We start from the raw sequence: 15610 nt of genomic DNA, 5'->3' as shown, positions 1-15610 counted from the left end.
TTACGTTGGCGCCAGAAATAAAAGAGGGTATATTTGGACGGGTTAAACTCGAAGGGCCGGGAATCCACGACCATCAGTTATCTTTTTGAGCTAAAGCATAGTAAATCGGGAAAAAAATGTTCTGTGTCTAATAGAGTATGATGAACTTAAGGGGTCAATGTGGGCAGTCCCCTCCCTCAACAGCATTTAAACCAAAAAAAAGAAGAAATTCAAGAAAAAAAGTGACACGGGCTGCGGAAGTGCTAGGATCTGCTCTTGTTATTGGCTAAAATCACTCAGCTTCGTCCCCTGGATCTCATGATTCTCATCCGTTGGGAATCTTTGTGTAAACCGCCCCACCCCTAAGGCCAAACTTCAGATACAGGATACATATGCGCTCTGGTCACAGGATCCAGACTGCCATTTGCCGGGGGGGCCTAGAATTGTAATGAAGGGTCCAGGACCTGCGAGCGCGGAGCGCGAAGCCCTTACGGCGTGGGGTCCGGTGCCCGCTTAAGGGCCCCGGAAAAAAAATTGGATTTTAGATGCTCTGTGGTGCAATCTGAGGCGATTCCTGGCCACTTCCACCGTTTAGAAAACGTTTTAAACATCGAAAATTCCATTTAAATTTTTTTTTTTTTTTTGTTGTTTATAAAGTTTGTTACGTACTCAAAGTTGAGAACCATGTTCCATCTCCGTATTTTTTTCACAATTTTCTATTTTGGAAAGGGATTTATGCCACTTGTAGAGCCATTCGCTGCTGAAGGTACAAAATGGTGGGGGCACCGCTAGGGTCAAATTATAGCATAGAGGGAATTTGAATCCCGGGACATACCGTTATTTCGTTTTACCGTTTTGGATTTCCTCAAAAACAAAAACAGTAAACGAATCATCGACCGTTTTGTCGTTTTACAGTGTTATAAAACGACAAGCGGTATTAAGATAAATACGGTTTCTCCGTTTTATAAGTTTAGTAAAATTCATTATAGCATAACGATCAATGATTTTTGTTTTACACAAATACAGATTACACAAATACAGATTACACAAATACAGACTGTTTTTTTTTTATTCCAGTGTCATGGTTAACAGTCCGTGGTGCATTTTGTGGCGGTGGGCAAGGGGGTGGAGGGGGACCATGTTTTACACGAAGAAGTGTTACCTCGGCATAATTAATGCGTGATGTGATTCCTGGCGCGGACCCTGACCCCTTTCTCATGCGATTCAGTCAAGTTGGTGGGGCTTAAAGAGTTCCAAGCAAAATGGCGCTGGGAAACTTCAAGGGAGGACATTACTTTTCACAATGGAAACAGGATGGTAATAAGACGTTTGATGAAGTTCATCCAAAAAGCTTTTTGTTAAACACCTCAAGGAATTCTATTTAAATAAGTACAATGATTTTGTTTGCACAAATCTTAACTGCTACTCGTGCCTACATTCAGAAAGACGTTAATTCCTTTTTTCCCTATTTTTTTCTCCTTTATGTATACGACTTTTATGTTTTTGTATGTGCTCACTTTATGTTTGAACTTACTACATTTATAAACTCTACCTGGGATCTCATTGTTTGCATTATTCCAAATACATGTAGTTTACTTTGACCGCAGTCTCGGGTGCTCCACTACAGAAGGCCAGTCCTTCTCTGGATGCCACCCCCATTCATGCTGTATTGTTCTGCTTTGTCTATTTTGATACACTTGTTTTGATCATTAATCTTTATTCATTGTATGTTTGAAGTATGAATGGAAATAAAACAAACAAACAAACAAACAAACAAGTTGCAGACATTTTGAAGAAAACTGGGGTTCAAGTCGACGCGGCTCTTGCCAATTCGCAAATTTTGTCGTAAGAACGAAATGTAAGGAGCGGGACCCAGGCAATGACTTGATTCCAAGGACGCATTAATTAACATTCCGGTGCATTGCTTAATTGCCGAACCTAAAATCAAAAAATGGTCGGCAAGACTATTGACCGTTTTGTCATTGTCATGATTTTGTAAAAAAACACTCTAAAAATAAAGCAACTAACCGTTTAACCCTAAAGGGGCCGGGTTATTTTGACCATCTCTCAGCCGGGGGGGGATTCCGCCCACCCCCCTAAGATCTCGGCCATCGAGAGACGAAAAATTTTGAAACTCGGCACATGAATAGAGCAACTCTTCCTCAAGATACCCAAGAAATTTCATGACTATAGGTCAAAGGGTTTAGGAATTATGGCTAATTAATTATTCATATGTACGAATGGCAATTCTGCTCTGTGTACACGACGTATATGCGAACATTCAGTTTTCACGGCGCGTAGCGCCGAAATTTTTTTTGCTACGCGGCAACCCGTGGTCCGATTTTTATGTTTTTGGTATCAAAAGATGCGCAAAGCTCGAGGCTAAAAAGTCATAACAGCTCGGGTCGCGAAAAAGTATTTTGTGTGTGTGACTTAATACCGTTTGACCGTTTTACAAAACTGTAAAACGAGAAAAAGGTAATGGTTCGTTTACTGTTTTTGTTTTTGAGGAAATCCAAAACAGTAAAACGAAATAACGGTATGTCCCGGGATTAATTTGACCGGAGGACCAATGAGAGCGCGGAGCGCGAAGCAATTACGGCGTGGGGTCCGGGGCCCGCCTAAGGGCCCCGGAAAATTTTGGATCGTAGATGCTCTGTGGTGCAATCTGAGGCGTTTCCTGGCCACTTTCCCCTGTTTTTTTTTGCAGAAGTTTTTTAAATTATGAGGGGATATTTTGTTTCATTTGTTTCAAATACATATAGGCCTATATACTCTTGCTCTTATAAAGTGTCTTCTGTATTCAAAGCTTAAAGTTGAGAACATGCACATAATTTGTAATTGTTCCGCGCTCGGTCACATAACTCTCTTTTCCCTCCATATTTTTACATGGCAAAGGGGGGTGTTTAACAGCCAAAACACCCCCCCCCCCCTGCGTACGCGCCTGATTCAGTAGAAACCAAGCAACACACTATCACATTACATCTTAAACGATTTTACGTATTACTTATACGATTTGTGTTTCACGTACTAAAAAAAGTGGTGTAGTAACTTCTTAAAGAAAAGAATTCTAAATGTCTTTTCGTCATGAGCGAAAAAGCTTTCTTAGATTTCACATCTCCTATCGACTGAAACATTTATTGACAGCTACGTTTCAAAGGATTTCAACTGAGATTTCTAATATTGATCCACTAATCAAAGTTTAAACATACATGTATACTGTCCAAATACAACACCAAAGAGGACAATTTAAATAAAGTCCAGAAAGTCTAGTTACTAAAAAAAACCAAGAATACTAGTTTGTTCAATAAACTTCATGATAGTTTAAACTGAATTCATAAATACCTCAGACAGTTTAGCCATTCCTATTGGTCGAGAGCCCGTCACGTGGCCGGTATTAAACGGATGATAAAGACATGGCTAGCTGGTCTTAAACACTTTTCCAGTGTCACAATAAAATGTGGACTCCTAAAAATTCAGTGCCTCTTATCGTTTCATTGGTTGAACGTTCACAATCCTCACGTAGGCATGCGCAACACTACCAGGGAGTTAGAATTTTATAGTTCAAAATTCAAAACGCAACGCCCCAGGTGCGTTCTGCGCGACATCGCGTAGAACATGATACGCGCGCGTCAATCTCCATAAAAGGGTTGTTTTCATCTTACTCGCCAGCTGAACACTCCATTTTTTTGCAGGAGGGATGTTTCAAAAAGCATAAAGTGAATTTGTTGAACAAAATCGGGATCTTTTGAACGAATTATATGATTTTTTTTTACCGAAAAGGTATTTATGAATGGGAATAAATATGTACTCCGTCGGTATTTATCACTCTGTTTAAGACCACTTGGAGTCTGGGTGCTGATAATTACCCTCGCCTCCGGCTCGGGTAATTATCAGCACCCAGACTCTAAGTGGTATTAAACAGAGTGATAAAAACCTCCGGAGCACACATTTTATTCCCTTATTAAACAGTAAATTTCAAAAGTGAGAAACGGAAATTGATTAAGCCAAAGTTCTTTATAGACCTTCATCTAAACCTATATATATTATTAACTTTACCATAAATAGTCATTCCAGCTGAACAATTTAATTACTTTGTTTCCATGTTTTTCGTGGCATTATTAACAAAGTTAATTTGATTAGATGATGTTAAAAACATCACCCCGGGTGATTCAAACTAAAGGGACAATATGGATTGAAGTGGAATCAATGAATTGAATCGATCGAGTATCCAATAGAAATTGTTTTGCAAGGTTTTTCAACCAAAATTGCATTGACTTCACTCTAAATTGTCAAGACCCTTGTATTAAATGCCAGATGTAAATTAATTAAGACGACAACCAAATAACTCCAATCGCAAAGCAGCATCAACTATCCACTCAGTGGGCTCGATGCGCACTACCGTCGCCACCACACTCTCATCAAACAGGTTAGTGACCGGGGCCTCGCCATTAGCGTTAGTGTTACCAATGAATACCTGACATGTAAACAATATATCCGGCTTAGTTAACCCTGTAACACATGAATACATTTGCATTCAAATATTGCGTGATGTCGCAAAGTTTGATGATTACTTCTAGGAGAAAATAATTGGTGTTAAGTGCAAATTGAATTTAAGAGAGCAAATGGCATGGTTTCGTAATAAAATGTTTGTTTTAATTCCACAGTTTTAACAGGGCCCACGATTTCATTACTTTCGAACTGACGGAAAAGTATAAGCTTGAAAGAAAACTAACTAATGTAGGACAGCTCTGCAGAAAAAAAAGAATCTGGATTTCAAAATCTTTCGGAAGCATAAAATGGGGATAATTACGTATTTACCTTGATGTATCCGTTTCCATCTGTCACGTGTTCACGGACAGACGAAGGCTGCTTCTGATACGCTACCTGGAAGTGCGTCACATAGTCAGTGTACTTGGAGTAGCCTTGCGTGATGACACCACACACCACTTTGCTGTCAATGAGGTCAACCTCAATCCAAGGATTTCTATCGTCCCTGTACAACGAGAGAAAACACAACGAGATGAATGAAATCACTGTGCTCAACAAACACACCCAGTCGTTAGTGGAGGAGTGGTTTAATTTCATCATCGACACAGTAGTAATCACTAGCGGAGAAAATTGCTTCCTGTATTTTGATTCGGTCCAGTAGAAGAAGGTAATGGATTTATACATATTGTACTTTCATGAAATGGATTTCTTTCGTAGGGGTGATGTAAGCTCAAAAGTTGGTTTTGCCATTCACGGACATAATTTGAAAACACTGTATACTCAGTGTTTATGAAAAAAAATACGTAGGTGACGGGCAAAACCAAATGTTGAGATCTCGTAATACGTTTGATTTTATTTTTAAACGTGTATCACATGTCTTTAACATTTATTGTGAATTATTACGTCCAATTTAATCCCTCTGAAAAAAATCCTTCCTTTTCGATTTGGTAATCAGATTTAGTGCGATGTTGCATGTTGAATGAATAAGATTATAACTTTACAACTGTGAGGATATCTTGTGTTTTTCCATATCACGCATGCCACAGTGGACTTTTTTTCCGTCTGTATCCCGAAGACCGCTTAAACAAAACCTAACACTCTGATAAAACGAAGGCAGGCACCAGACATTTCTGTAACTTAAAATGTACACGAGTTTTGAACATGCAAATAATTAATCCGGTAAGAGGAGAGCAGCTATTTGAAATGAACGCATACTGCTCGACGGCGTGGGGACGAGGTCGGATTATGTGATCGTCAAATTCAAAGCGCATTCACTGTATCACTGTATCATGCCATAAGGCGAAATGCATTGTGCAAGGTATATTGTATGTACGAAGCATCTTTGCCTTTGACGGATTATTTGAAAATAGATGGAGCAATAAATCGCCATTGAAGGCGTTTACGTGATTGTACAGTGATAGCGTGCTCAGAATGATATTATCTTATCATTGTTTATCGTATACATTATGTGATCAGGCGGCCGAGGTACATTGGTGGCATCAGTAAACCTTTTGTGCATGCAGTGTTTCCCTGGATCTTTTCCTTCTTTTGCATTCTTCCGTGCATTTAATGGAATGCTCTGAGATGCAAGTGAATGTTTAATCCCTACCATTTGGCCATCCATGCACCGTTATCGTTCAGCCGTCCTTCACTGGCTGGAAAATTGCTTTGATGGCTTGACGATGTGATGTGGTCATCAGTGACGGTACCGTCTTCAAGACCGAGGGGCTCCGGGCTCGAACACTCAACTACTGGTATCAAAACGGGAAAAAAATGAAATTATTTTTTAGGTAACCCGAAAACCTTTAAAAATAAAAAAAAGCTCATTTCGATCGACTGAGATGGTAATTTAGGACTTAAAATGAAGCCTGGTATACGCGCGTTTTCAAGTCCGTTTCATGTCCTTTGCATCGACACAAGCAACGGGACAATTAAGTTTGAAAAGGCACAGCGACTTAACTAGTGGCTACTTGCCACTTAACGTTTGTGTGGTTGTACGTTACAACGTTGCTGACTAAACATTATAACATTGTCCAAATATCTGAGAGCAAATTCGAGGTTAATTCCAAATCTTGACTGCTGAATTTAAAGACAGAAACATTTTAAGTGGCTATTAAAAAAGAAAATACCCTTATAAAATGATGCTCTGAAAATGAAGATACTCTTAGATTATTGAAATGCCCCTGTCGCGTTGGCTTTTATTTGTGCAGCGCCTCCAACACAAGTTTTAACAAATGTACAGTGAACACCTTCATAACATACACAACACATGTATAATTTTCCAGTGGCAATATTCTACGCACAACAACATTTGAGAAATACTATTCGGAATTTTTAGCTGTTTCCGATTTCAATTGGGAACAGCTTTTGTTTTCTTTTAATTTTTTTTAATTTATTTTATTAGCTCTTCCCATTTTCAATTGTGAACACCTTTTGGTTTCCTTAAGATTATTTCTAAACGGACTGCTTATGTCTTAACGGGCTATTGGACCGATTCATCTCAAATTTGGTAGATACTGGGTATATAGACAGGGAAGTGTTATATATACAAATTGGAAAGTCAAGGTCATGTGACCCCTATTTACAGTGTTACCGGAAGTGTTAATTTTTGAACCTAATTCTTAAATCTCATAATTTATAAATCCGATGGGGTTGATACCAAATGGTGGTATGAAGTAACATTGCAAAAGTATTATTTGCATTATTATTACTGTGCAGTTTATTGTTCTCATGCTACGACGTCATGAATATTTAATGTGGAATTTTTTTGCCAAAATATATTAACAATACGATAAGGTATGATTCCATTTCTTTGCACATTTCCCTTATATTGGACTGAACATGCACCTCCTAGATCGTCAAGGTCATGTGACCCTTACTTCCGGTTTGACCGGAAGTGCAATTATTGAAGATTATAATTTCAATTTTAATAATTTAAAGATCATTAAAGGGAAGATACAAGATTTGCAAACATCAAGAAACGAAATAATCAAATTATAACAAAATATCTTACTGGACTGTTAGTGAATGACCGTTTAAAAGCAAACTGTAAAATTGTGCCTCCTTGTGTGCTGACATTTTCAAAAAAACTTGTGATTTCCCAATGCTGGTCGGCCGACCATCGTTGGAGAAAACTTTTTTTTTTTAAAACTGCTCCTAATTTTTCATCTTTAGTCATTCTGCATTAACTTTGCAATTGATTACACATCTGTGAAGGGGTACATGCCTGCTAGACTGATTCTCTCACCTCACAATTCCCAATGTCTATAAATTGCAACGTCTCATCTTAAGTGGGGTCAGAGAACAAGAATATGGTTGGTTTTCTTGGATTTTCCAGCATCTCCGAACTCAAAACGTGAAACAAGCTAGTTTAACATTTTTTTCTGTAGCACACTAATCCTCCAAATACATTTATTTTTGAAAAAAAACATTTTGGGGAACAGCTTTGTGGTTGTTCAGTAAAAACAACCTCTGGATTCCTATTTTGAATTAATATTTATTTTATGAGCGTTCAAAATTTCACCAAATTTTTCAGTGAAAGGTTACGATTGATACGATGCACCTTTAAGACAATGTAACAATTAACACAAGGTACCCGCAATTTAGTGAATCGTTACGTATTTGTTGTTGGCCTACCTGTGGGAACTGTGGTCGCACGACTACAGTTGAAGTAGGTTTGAATGTCGTCAGAATCCTCGCTCAGGAAAAGCTCGTCCAAGTAGGGCGCCCCCTTGCGGAACGACGAGGCAGAGATGCGCATCCCACCGAGACGTACAGCGGTGCATTCGCACGGATCTTTGTACGGTAAGAACCAACAGGGTGTGATACCAGATTGTGGGTTGTACTCCGATCCGATGAAGCAAACTGGTTGACATGACACCAGCACTGTATAATTTATAAACAAATAAAGAAAAGGAAAACTGTGAGCTTAGGAAGTTTTGCAGATTAAGGAAAAAAGAGAGCGTATACACAGTACCTGTTAAATGACGAGTTCGGGACTGATAAGGATTCAGTGCGATTTGAAATCTCAATCCTACCTGCCGCTGTCAGCGCTGATACCATCAGAATCCAAGGCACTGCTCCTTCCATTTTCACAGATGCAATAAACGATCATCCATACGGTTAAGTATTTTCACCAGTATACAAACCACACCCACAAGCTCAGCACGTACGAACACCACCTTCATTGCCAACCAATTACAAACGAGCACGAGCGTCTTGCAGGGTACACACCTGTAAATCGATCCGCCAAGCTCATGAATAAAAGTTATACCCTCAAAATATTCTATATTAGAGAGTTCTGAGCGCCGTAAAATTGGGGAATTGAAGAGATATGGTAGTGAACCTCTAGCCCGGACTTGGGGCTTCCAATTCTGAGCATTTTGGATGCTATTGGGCTCGAAAGTGGCGCTATTTTGCCATGTTGTGGAGGGATCGTTTTTCAAGATGGCTACTTTTCCGCTTTGGGGAAAATAGGGGTCGTCTTCTTTGCGTGAAAATATCTCGAAAAGTCAATGGTCAACCCACCATAAATTGAAAAGAAAATGAAAGATGACACATTGATCATCATTTTTCTGTGCAGCTTGAATACCTGTGAGAGTTTTGAGTATTTTTAAAAGAATTTTGAAGTACGGGCATTTAGCACTAGTGTCTATGGGAGTTTATTTGCAGGTATGCACCCTATAAAGAATCACAAAGATGGCCGTTTCGCGCATGCGCTGTGCCGCGGCAGTGGTCTTTTCAGTGGGCGGAACCTACGGGGAGGGGGAAAAAGTGTTTTAAAGGTATCAACAAGGGTTTTTTGCCGTAACGGATGCTTCCAAATCATTAGGGAGCAGTAGGCTATCACCCGATTACAACAATTGATACTTGAAAAGGGGGGGGGGGGCATTTTCAGCTTAAAAGTAGCTGGAACTCAATTTATTGTCGCTGGGGGCGCTCTACAGCTTAGCAGGGGCAAAACAATCACTATTTTCGGGCTTAATATCTACCTCGGATAATATTTTTCTTTCATTTTTTTTTTCAAAATATTGACTTTGGAGATATTCTGCTTGTCCTGAATGTGATTTTGTGTTAAAATTTAAAAGTTGCCTGCTATTATAGGGTACACACCTGTAAATCGATCCGCCAAGCTCATGAATAAAAGTTATACCCTCAAAATATTCTATATTAGAGAGTTCTGAGCGCCGTAAAATTGGGGAATTGAAGAGATATGGTAGTGAACCTCTAGCCCGGACTTGGGGCTTCCAATTCTGAGCATTTTGGATGCTATTGGGCTCGAAAGTGGCGCTATTTTGCCATGTTGTGGAGGGATCGTTTTTCAAGATGGCTACTTTTCCGCTTTGGGGAAAATAGGGGTCGTCTTCTTTGCGTGAAAATATCTCGAAAAGTCAATGGTCAACCCACCATAAATTGAAAAGAAAATGAAAGATGACACATTGATCATCATTTTTCTGTGCAGCTTGAATACCTGTGAGAGTTTTGAGTATTTTTAAAAGAATTTTGAAGTACGGGCATTTAGCACTAGTGTCTATGGGAGTTTATTTGCAGGTATGCACCCTGCAAGTATCCATACTTTGTGATTGGCTTGAGGCTTCTTTGTGGGCGGGTCCAGGTGTATTCTACCCGAGTTGTGGCGTCAGTTGTTTATTGCAGGTGGTTATTTATCGGTGGCAAATTAACGGAGTTTAGATGCTAAAAGCGGCTTCTGGATTAATTAACGTAGCCTTCACTGAAGTCGTAGATAATAAAGAATTGATGCGATACGGTGCAGCACCGCACGCAGTTATATGCTCCTCACTTCAACAACCTCAGGGACTGTAATAAAGTCTGGCCTAGATAGGAAAGCGTGGCCAATTAAAGATAACAATGAATCTATGGAAATAGCATGCAGCGAGCAACCATTCATCTTAAATTGGCAGATATTAAAATACTTGTATATTAAGACTCTGCGTAGTCCTCGTCTTTGGAACGACGCGAAGTCATGCAATATTAAATTCTTTTCAAAATCATAAAAAACCTTCAACGCAATTATCCATATTCAGGAATCGACATGAAGCAGTGCTACACCGACTCATAACGATTGCCTCGTCATGAAAAAAACTATAGAATCCCTATCAACAACCAAATGCAGTCAGAACATGAAAAAGAAGACATTTCATATTCTGGTTTACCACACCGAAACTGTACTTATAATTTGGTTAAGTCTAAGCTTTACTTTATACTTAAATCCCGAGCAAGTGCTCCTTTTTGCTGATGCCCCCCCCCCCGGTTTCAAACCCGTTCCGCCGCCGCTGGATACATTTGCTGATTACTTAATTTCGGGTGTGATTATAGGTAGCACATAACTCTTTGTTTTAATTTGTCATTTGACTTGTTTGTTTGGTACGGTGATAATTGTTTCTTAAGATGATGAATTCCCATCTGATTTTAATGAATATTTTCCATATCGACAAGTCCTCATTCATCAAAATCGAATTAAAGTTAAAATGCATCGCTATTGCTTTAAATGTGGGTATCTTCAATATTTAATCAAATGAAACAAACCAACAAACCAACATTCTAATTGAATTTGTTACAACATTTACATGTAAAAGTAAAATATTTGCAAATAATCAACACAACCACCTTGATAAGTAACATTTATCACTATAAAAACATTGGACAAAACAACACAATAAATTACTTCTTTTCTTTTTTCTTTAATAACCACATTTACCAACCTAGATATAACCAAAAATAACCGTCCTCCACGAACATGTACGTGTATGTTGACAAAACTAATTAGCTGTTTCGGAAAGACAACCGAAACAGCTCTTGTTTTTGTTAATTTGTTTTTGTCTCACCTTTTTTCCGGTAGGTTTTGTACACGTTTTCGTTCTACAAGCCACTTTTGAGAACTTCTTTCTACACAATCAAAAATCAACTTAAACTTTGCTTATATAGTTATTAACCATCATCTGAGATGTATGCCGAAATGTGTTCAGTCTTATAATCACAGAACTATTAGACCGATGGATCTCACATTTAGTATATAGACAGAGAAGTGTCATAGATGATAATTGATATGACGTCATGGTGACTTTTTAATATGCGGTAGCAATTTAACGGAGTCTCAGCTGCTAAAAGCGGCTTCAAGGTTATTAACGTAGCCTTCACTGAAGTCGTAGATAATAAAGAATCGATGCGATACGGTGTAGTCTCACCGCACGCAGTTATATGCTCCTCACTTCAATAACCACAGGGACTGTAATAAAGTCTGGCCTAGATAGGAAAGCGTTGACAATTAAAGATTACAATGAATCTATGGAAATAGTCTGCAGCGAGCAACCATTTATCTAAAATTGGCAGATATTAAAATACTTACTCTACGTAGTCCTCGTCTTTGGAACGACGCAAAGCCATATTGCAATATTACATCCTTTTAAAAATCATACAATATCCTTCAACGCAAATATTTATATTCATGAATCGACATGACGCGGTGCTACACCGACTCATAACGATTGCCTCTTCATGCAAAATCAATAGAATCCCTATAACCTAATGAATATGTGTTCTGAAATAAGGAACAGTTTACTATTCAAAAAATTACACCGTCATTAAAATTCTCTTGATTCTGGGCACTGTCTGCGCTTGCACAAGCGTCGATATTGAAACTAGACTTAACTTGTCCACTATAATAAACCAATTCCGCCATTCGGATACGCTCATATATACAGCAGGTATAATATCTAAATGGTAACAAATAATAAACAGTAGAAGAATAAAACATAGATGCTGATATTATAGAGAATTTTGTTTGATTGTGCATCCTGCACTATAGACTTTATTTGGAAAGTTTTATTCATTAGTTAATAAGCAGCACAAAATCACATTACATCTAAAACGATTTTCTCTCTGATTACGTATACGATATGTGTTTCATAAAGGGTATAGTAACTTTCTAGAAGTCTAAATGTCTTTTCCCGTTCAGTGAAAATGCTTTATCGGTATTAAAGATTCATGATTCTTCGTTTCGCATCAAGTTAACAAAACAAATTCGACTAAAACATTTCACTGCGATTTGTAATATTTATACCTTCACTAAAAATGTGAACAGATTGTTCGAATTCAAGACTGAAAATTAAAATTTAAATATAGTCCCAAACGGTTAAGTCACCAAAAAAGAACAAGAAGGCTAACCCTGAATTAGTTGTTTCGGTGCTCATTGAACCTTTTATTGTGAGTTTCGTTTAACACATTGAAATATATTGTAAACAGAATTAAAAAGCAAGTTTCATAAGCGAGAAATCGAAATTTATTAAAGTCAAGTTTTCTTTATATACTTACATCTAAACCTATACATATATAAACGTTACCATAAGTATAAATTCCATTGTTTTTTTGAAAAGGTTCTGTTAGAAAAATCACTCTATTCGATTCAAACTAGGAACAGACACAATACGATTTAAAGAGAAACCATTGAATCGAGTAGGTCGAGTTTCCACTGTACACTGCTTTTCAAAATGTCCCAATCTAAATTAGAGTAATCTCTTCCTCAATTTATTGTCAGGACTCTCGTTTTAAATGCTACAGTTGAATTAATTCAGTTGAATTAATGACATCCAAGCAACTCCAATCGCAAAGTAGCATAAGAATACCATTCAGTAGGCTCAATTCGCACTACCGTCGCCACCACAATCTCATCAAACAGGTTAGTGACCGGGGTGTTGCCATCAGTGTTACCGATGAATACCTGACATGTAAACAATATATCCGGCTTAGTTAAGCATGTACCACATTAATACTTTTTTATTCAAGTATTGTGTGATGTTGCAAAGTTCTGAAAGAAAATTGGTGTTCAATACAAATTGAAGTTGAGAGAGCAAATGACATGTTTCATAATAAAAATGTTTGGTTTAATTCCACTCTTTTAAGAGGGCCCATTTCATAACTTTCAAACTTAAAGAAAGGTATGCAAATCACTTTTTGGTTTAGTCAGATTCACAAATGCCATAATTCTTTAAACTAAAAGCGTTGCTAATGAAATTACGTCCCTCCTTTTATATTTCGTTTCCTTTTATTTCGTTCTTCTATTATGGATATAAGATACAAAAGATACCGTGAACATGATAAGATTTTGAAAGAAAACAAATCACACTAATGTAGGACAGCGTGGCAGAAGTAAATATTATACATCTGAATATCAAAATCGTCAGAAAGCAGAAAACGGGGATGATTACTTATTTACCTTGATGTTTCCATTTCCATCTGTCATGTGTTCATAGTCAGATGAGGATTGATTCTTATACGACGCCTTGTACTTTTTCACATAACCATAAATGTCAAAGCTTTGCGTGATGATACCAGACACCACCTTTATCACAACGAGGTCCACTTCGATCCAGGGATTTTTCTCGTCACTGTTGAACGAGAGAAGGAAGAATGGGATGAATGAAATCACTGTTCTCCACAAACAATTGAACCAGTCGTGACTAGAGCGAGTGGAAAACCCTCCCTCCTCCCATTCCCCTCCCTTACTGCGTGTTGGATGAATATATACGTGCTTAACATTACAACCATAAAGACATCTTTGGTTTTTCGATCTCACGCACGCCACGATGGCTATGTCGTCTGTACCCCGAAGACCGCATAATTTGAATACCGAATTTGTTTTTAAAGCACTATGACTTCCACTATTTTATAATGCTTGGATAGCATTCATTGCTGGGTCAATTTCTTCTTGTGCATTCTTTTGTGCATTTCGTGGAATTCTGAATGTTTAATCCCTACCTTTGTGGTATCCATGCGCCGTTGCAGTTCAGCCGTCCGTCGCTGCCAGGCCAGTTTGTTTGATGACTTGATGCTGTGATGTGGTCATCAGGGATGGTACCGTCTTCGAGACCGAGGGGTTTCGGACTCGAACACTCAACTACTGGTATTCAAACAGGACAAAAATTTAATTGATTCTTCAGTAACCTGAAAACTCATAGAAATGAAACACATTATGATCGTCTGAAAAAAAACATCCGCGTTTCCAAGTTCGTTGCATCCAAAGCAACGAAAAGAATAAGTTTGAAAAGGCACATCGCCTTAACTAGTGGCCACTTGCGGGTGTTCGGGTTGTTCTTTTAGTTAAATTTTTCTATGAATTAATGGATTAATATATGTTGATGAGCATTCCTAAATTTACTTATGTCATTGAAAGGTAACGATAGATAAGATGTACCCTTAACACAATATACAATGTATACCTGCACAGTAGAAGTACCGTAAGTTTGAATTAAAAACGCGTGTATACGTTGTTGACCTACCTGTGGGAAATGTTGTCGCACGACTACAGTTGAAGTAGGTTTGAATTTCGGTTGAATCCTCGCTCAGGAAAAGCTCGTCCAGGTAGTGGGGCGCGCCCTTGCGGTTCGACGAGGCTGGGGTGCGCATCCCACCGAGACGTATAGCGGTGCATTCGCACGGATCTTTGTACGGTAAGAACCAACGGGGTGGGATTCCAGATTGTGGGTTGTACTCCGATCCGATGAAGCAAACTGGTTGACATGACACCAGCACTGTATAATTTATATACAAAGAAAGAAAAGGAAAACTGTGAGCTTAGGAAGTTTTGCAGATTAAAGAAAAAAGAGAGCGTATACACAGTACCTGTTAAATGACGAGTTCGGGACTGATAAGGATTCAGTGCGATTTGAAATCTCAATCCTACCTGCAGCTGTCAGCGCTGATACCATCAGAATCAAAGGCACCGCTCCTTCCATTCTCACAGATGCAATGCACGATCATCCATACGGTTGAGTATTTTCACCAGTATACGAACCACACCGACAACGCCTCAGCACGTACGTACGCCACCTTCATTGCCAACCAATTACGAACGAGCACGAGCGTCTTGCAAATATCCATACTTTGTGATTGGCTTGAGGCTTCTTTGTGGGCGGGGCTAGGTGTATTCTACGCGAGTTGTGGCGTCAGTTGTTTATTGCAGGTGGTTATTTATCAAGACGATTATAATTTCGACGACAACCTTGGCCAAGCACGTACATATTAATAAATCAATAGGTCAGCACGACTAGCAATTACTTGTAGCCTAAATTATATGAAAGAGTTGATTATAAGATGGATAATGAATCTTTTGAAATTGTCTGAA

The 15610-nt window shown here is 38.5% G+C and overlaps 1 protein-coding gene across 1 annotated transcript; it reads right to left on the bottom strand.

The window, feature by feature from the left end:
- Nucleotides 1–13066: 13066 nt before the first annotated feature.
- On the bottom strand, nucleotides 13067–15221 carry LOC119730929 (retinoschisin-like). The gene is made up of 5 exons (XM_038204003.1): nucleotides 15170–15221; nucleotides 14743–15017; nucleotides 14245–14378; nucleotides 13703–13874; nucleotides 13067–13207 (listed from the first exon to the last, which is right to left on the bottom strand). The coding sequence occupies exons 1-5, from the start codon at nucleotides 15219–15221 to the stop codon at nucleotides 13067–13069; spliced, it is 774 nt and encodes a 257-aa protein (XP_038059931.1).
- Between the last annotated feature and the right edge of the window lie 389 nt (nucleotides 15222–15610).

The sequence above is a fragment of the Patiria miniata genome, unplaced genomic scaffold (assembly GCF_015706575.1).
Source record: "Patiria miniata isolate m_02_andy unplaced genomic scaffold, ASM1570657v1 HiC_scaffold_1, whole genome shotgun sequence".
Taxonomy (NCBI): domain Eukaryota; kingdom Metazoa; phylum Echinodermata; class Asteroidea; order Valvatida; family Asterinidae; genus Patiria; species Patiria miniata.
Note: the sequence above shows the minus strand (reverse complement) of the source record. Positions and strands in the feature narration are given on the sequence as shown.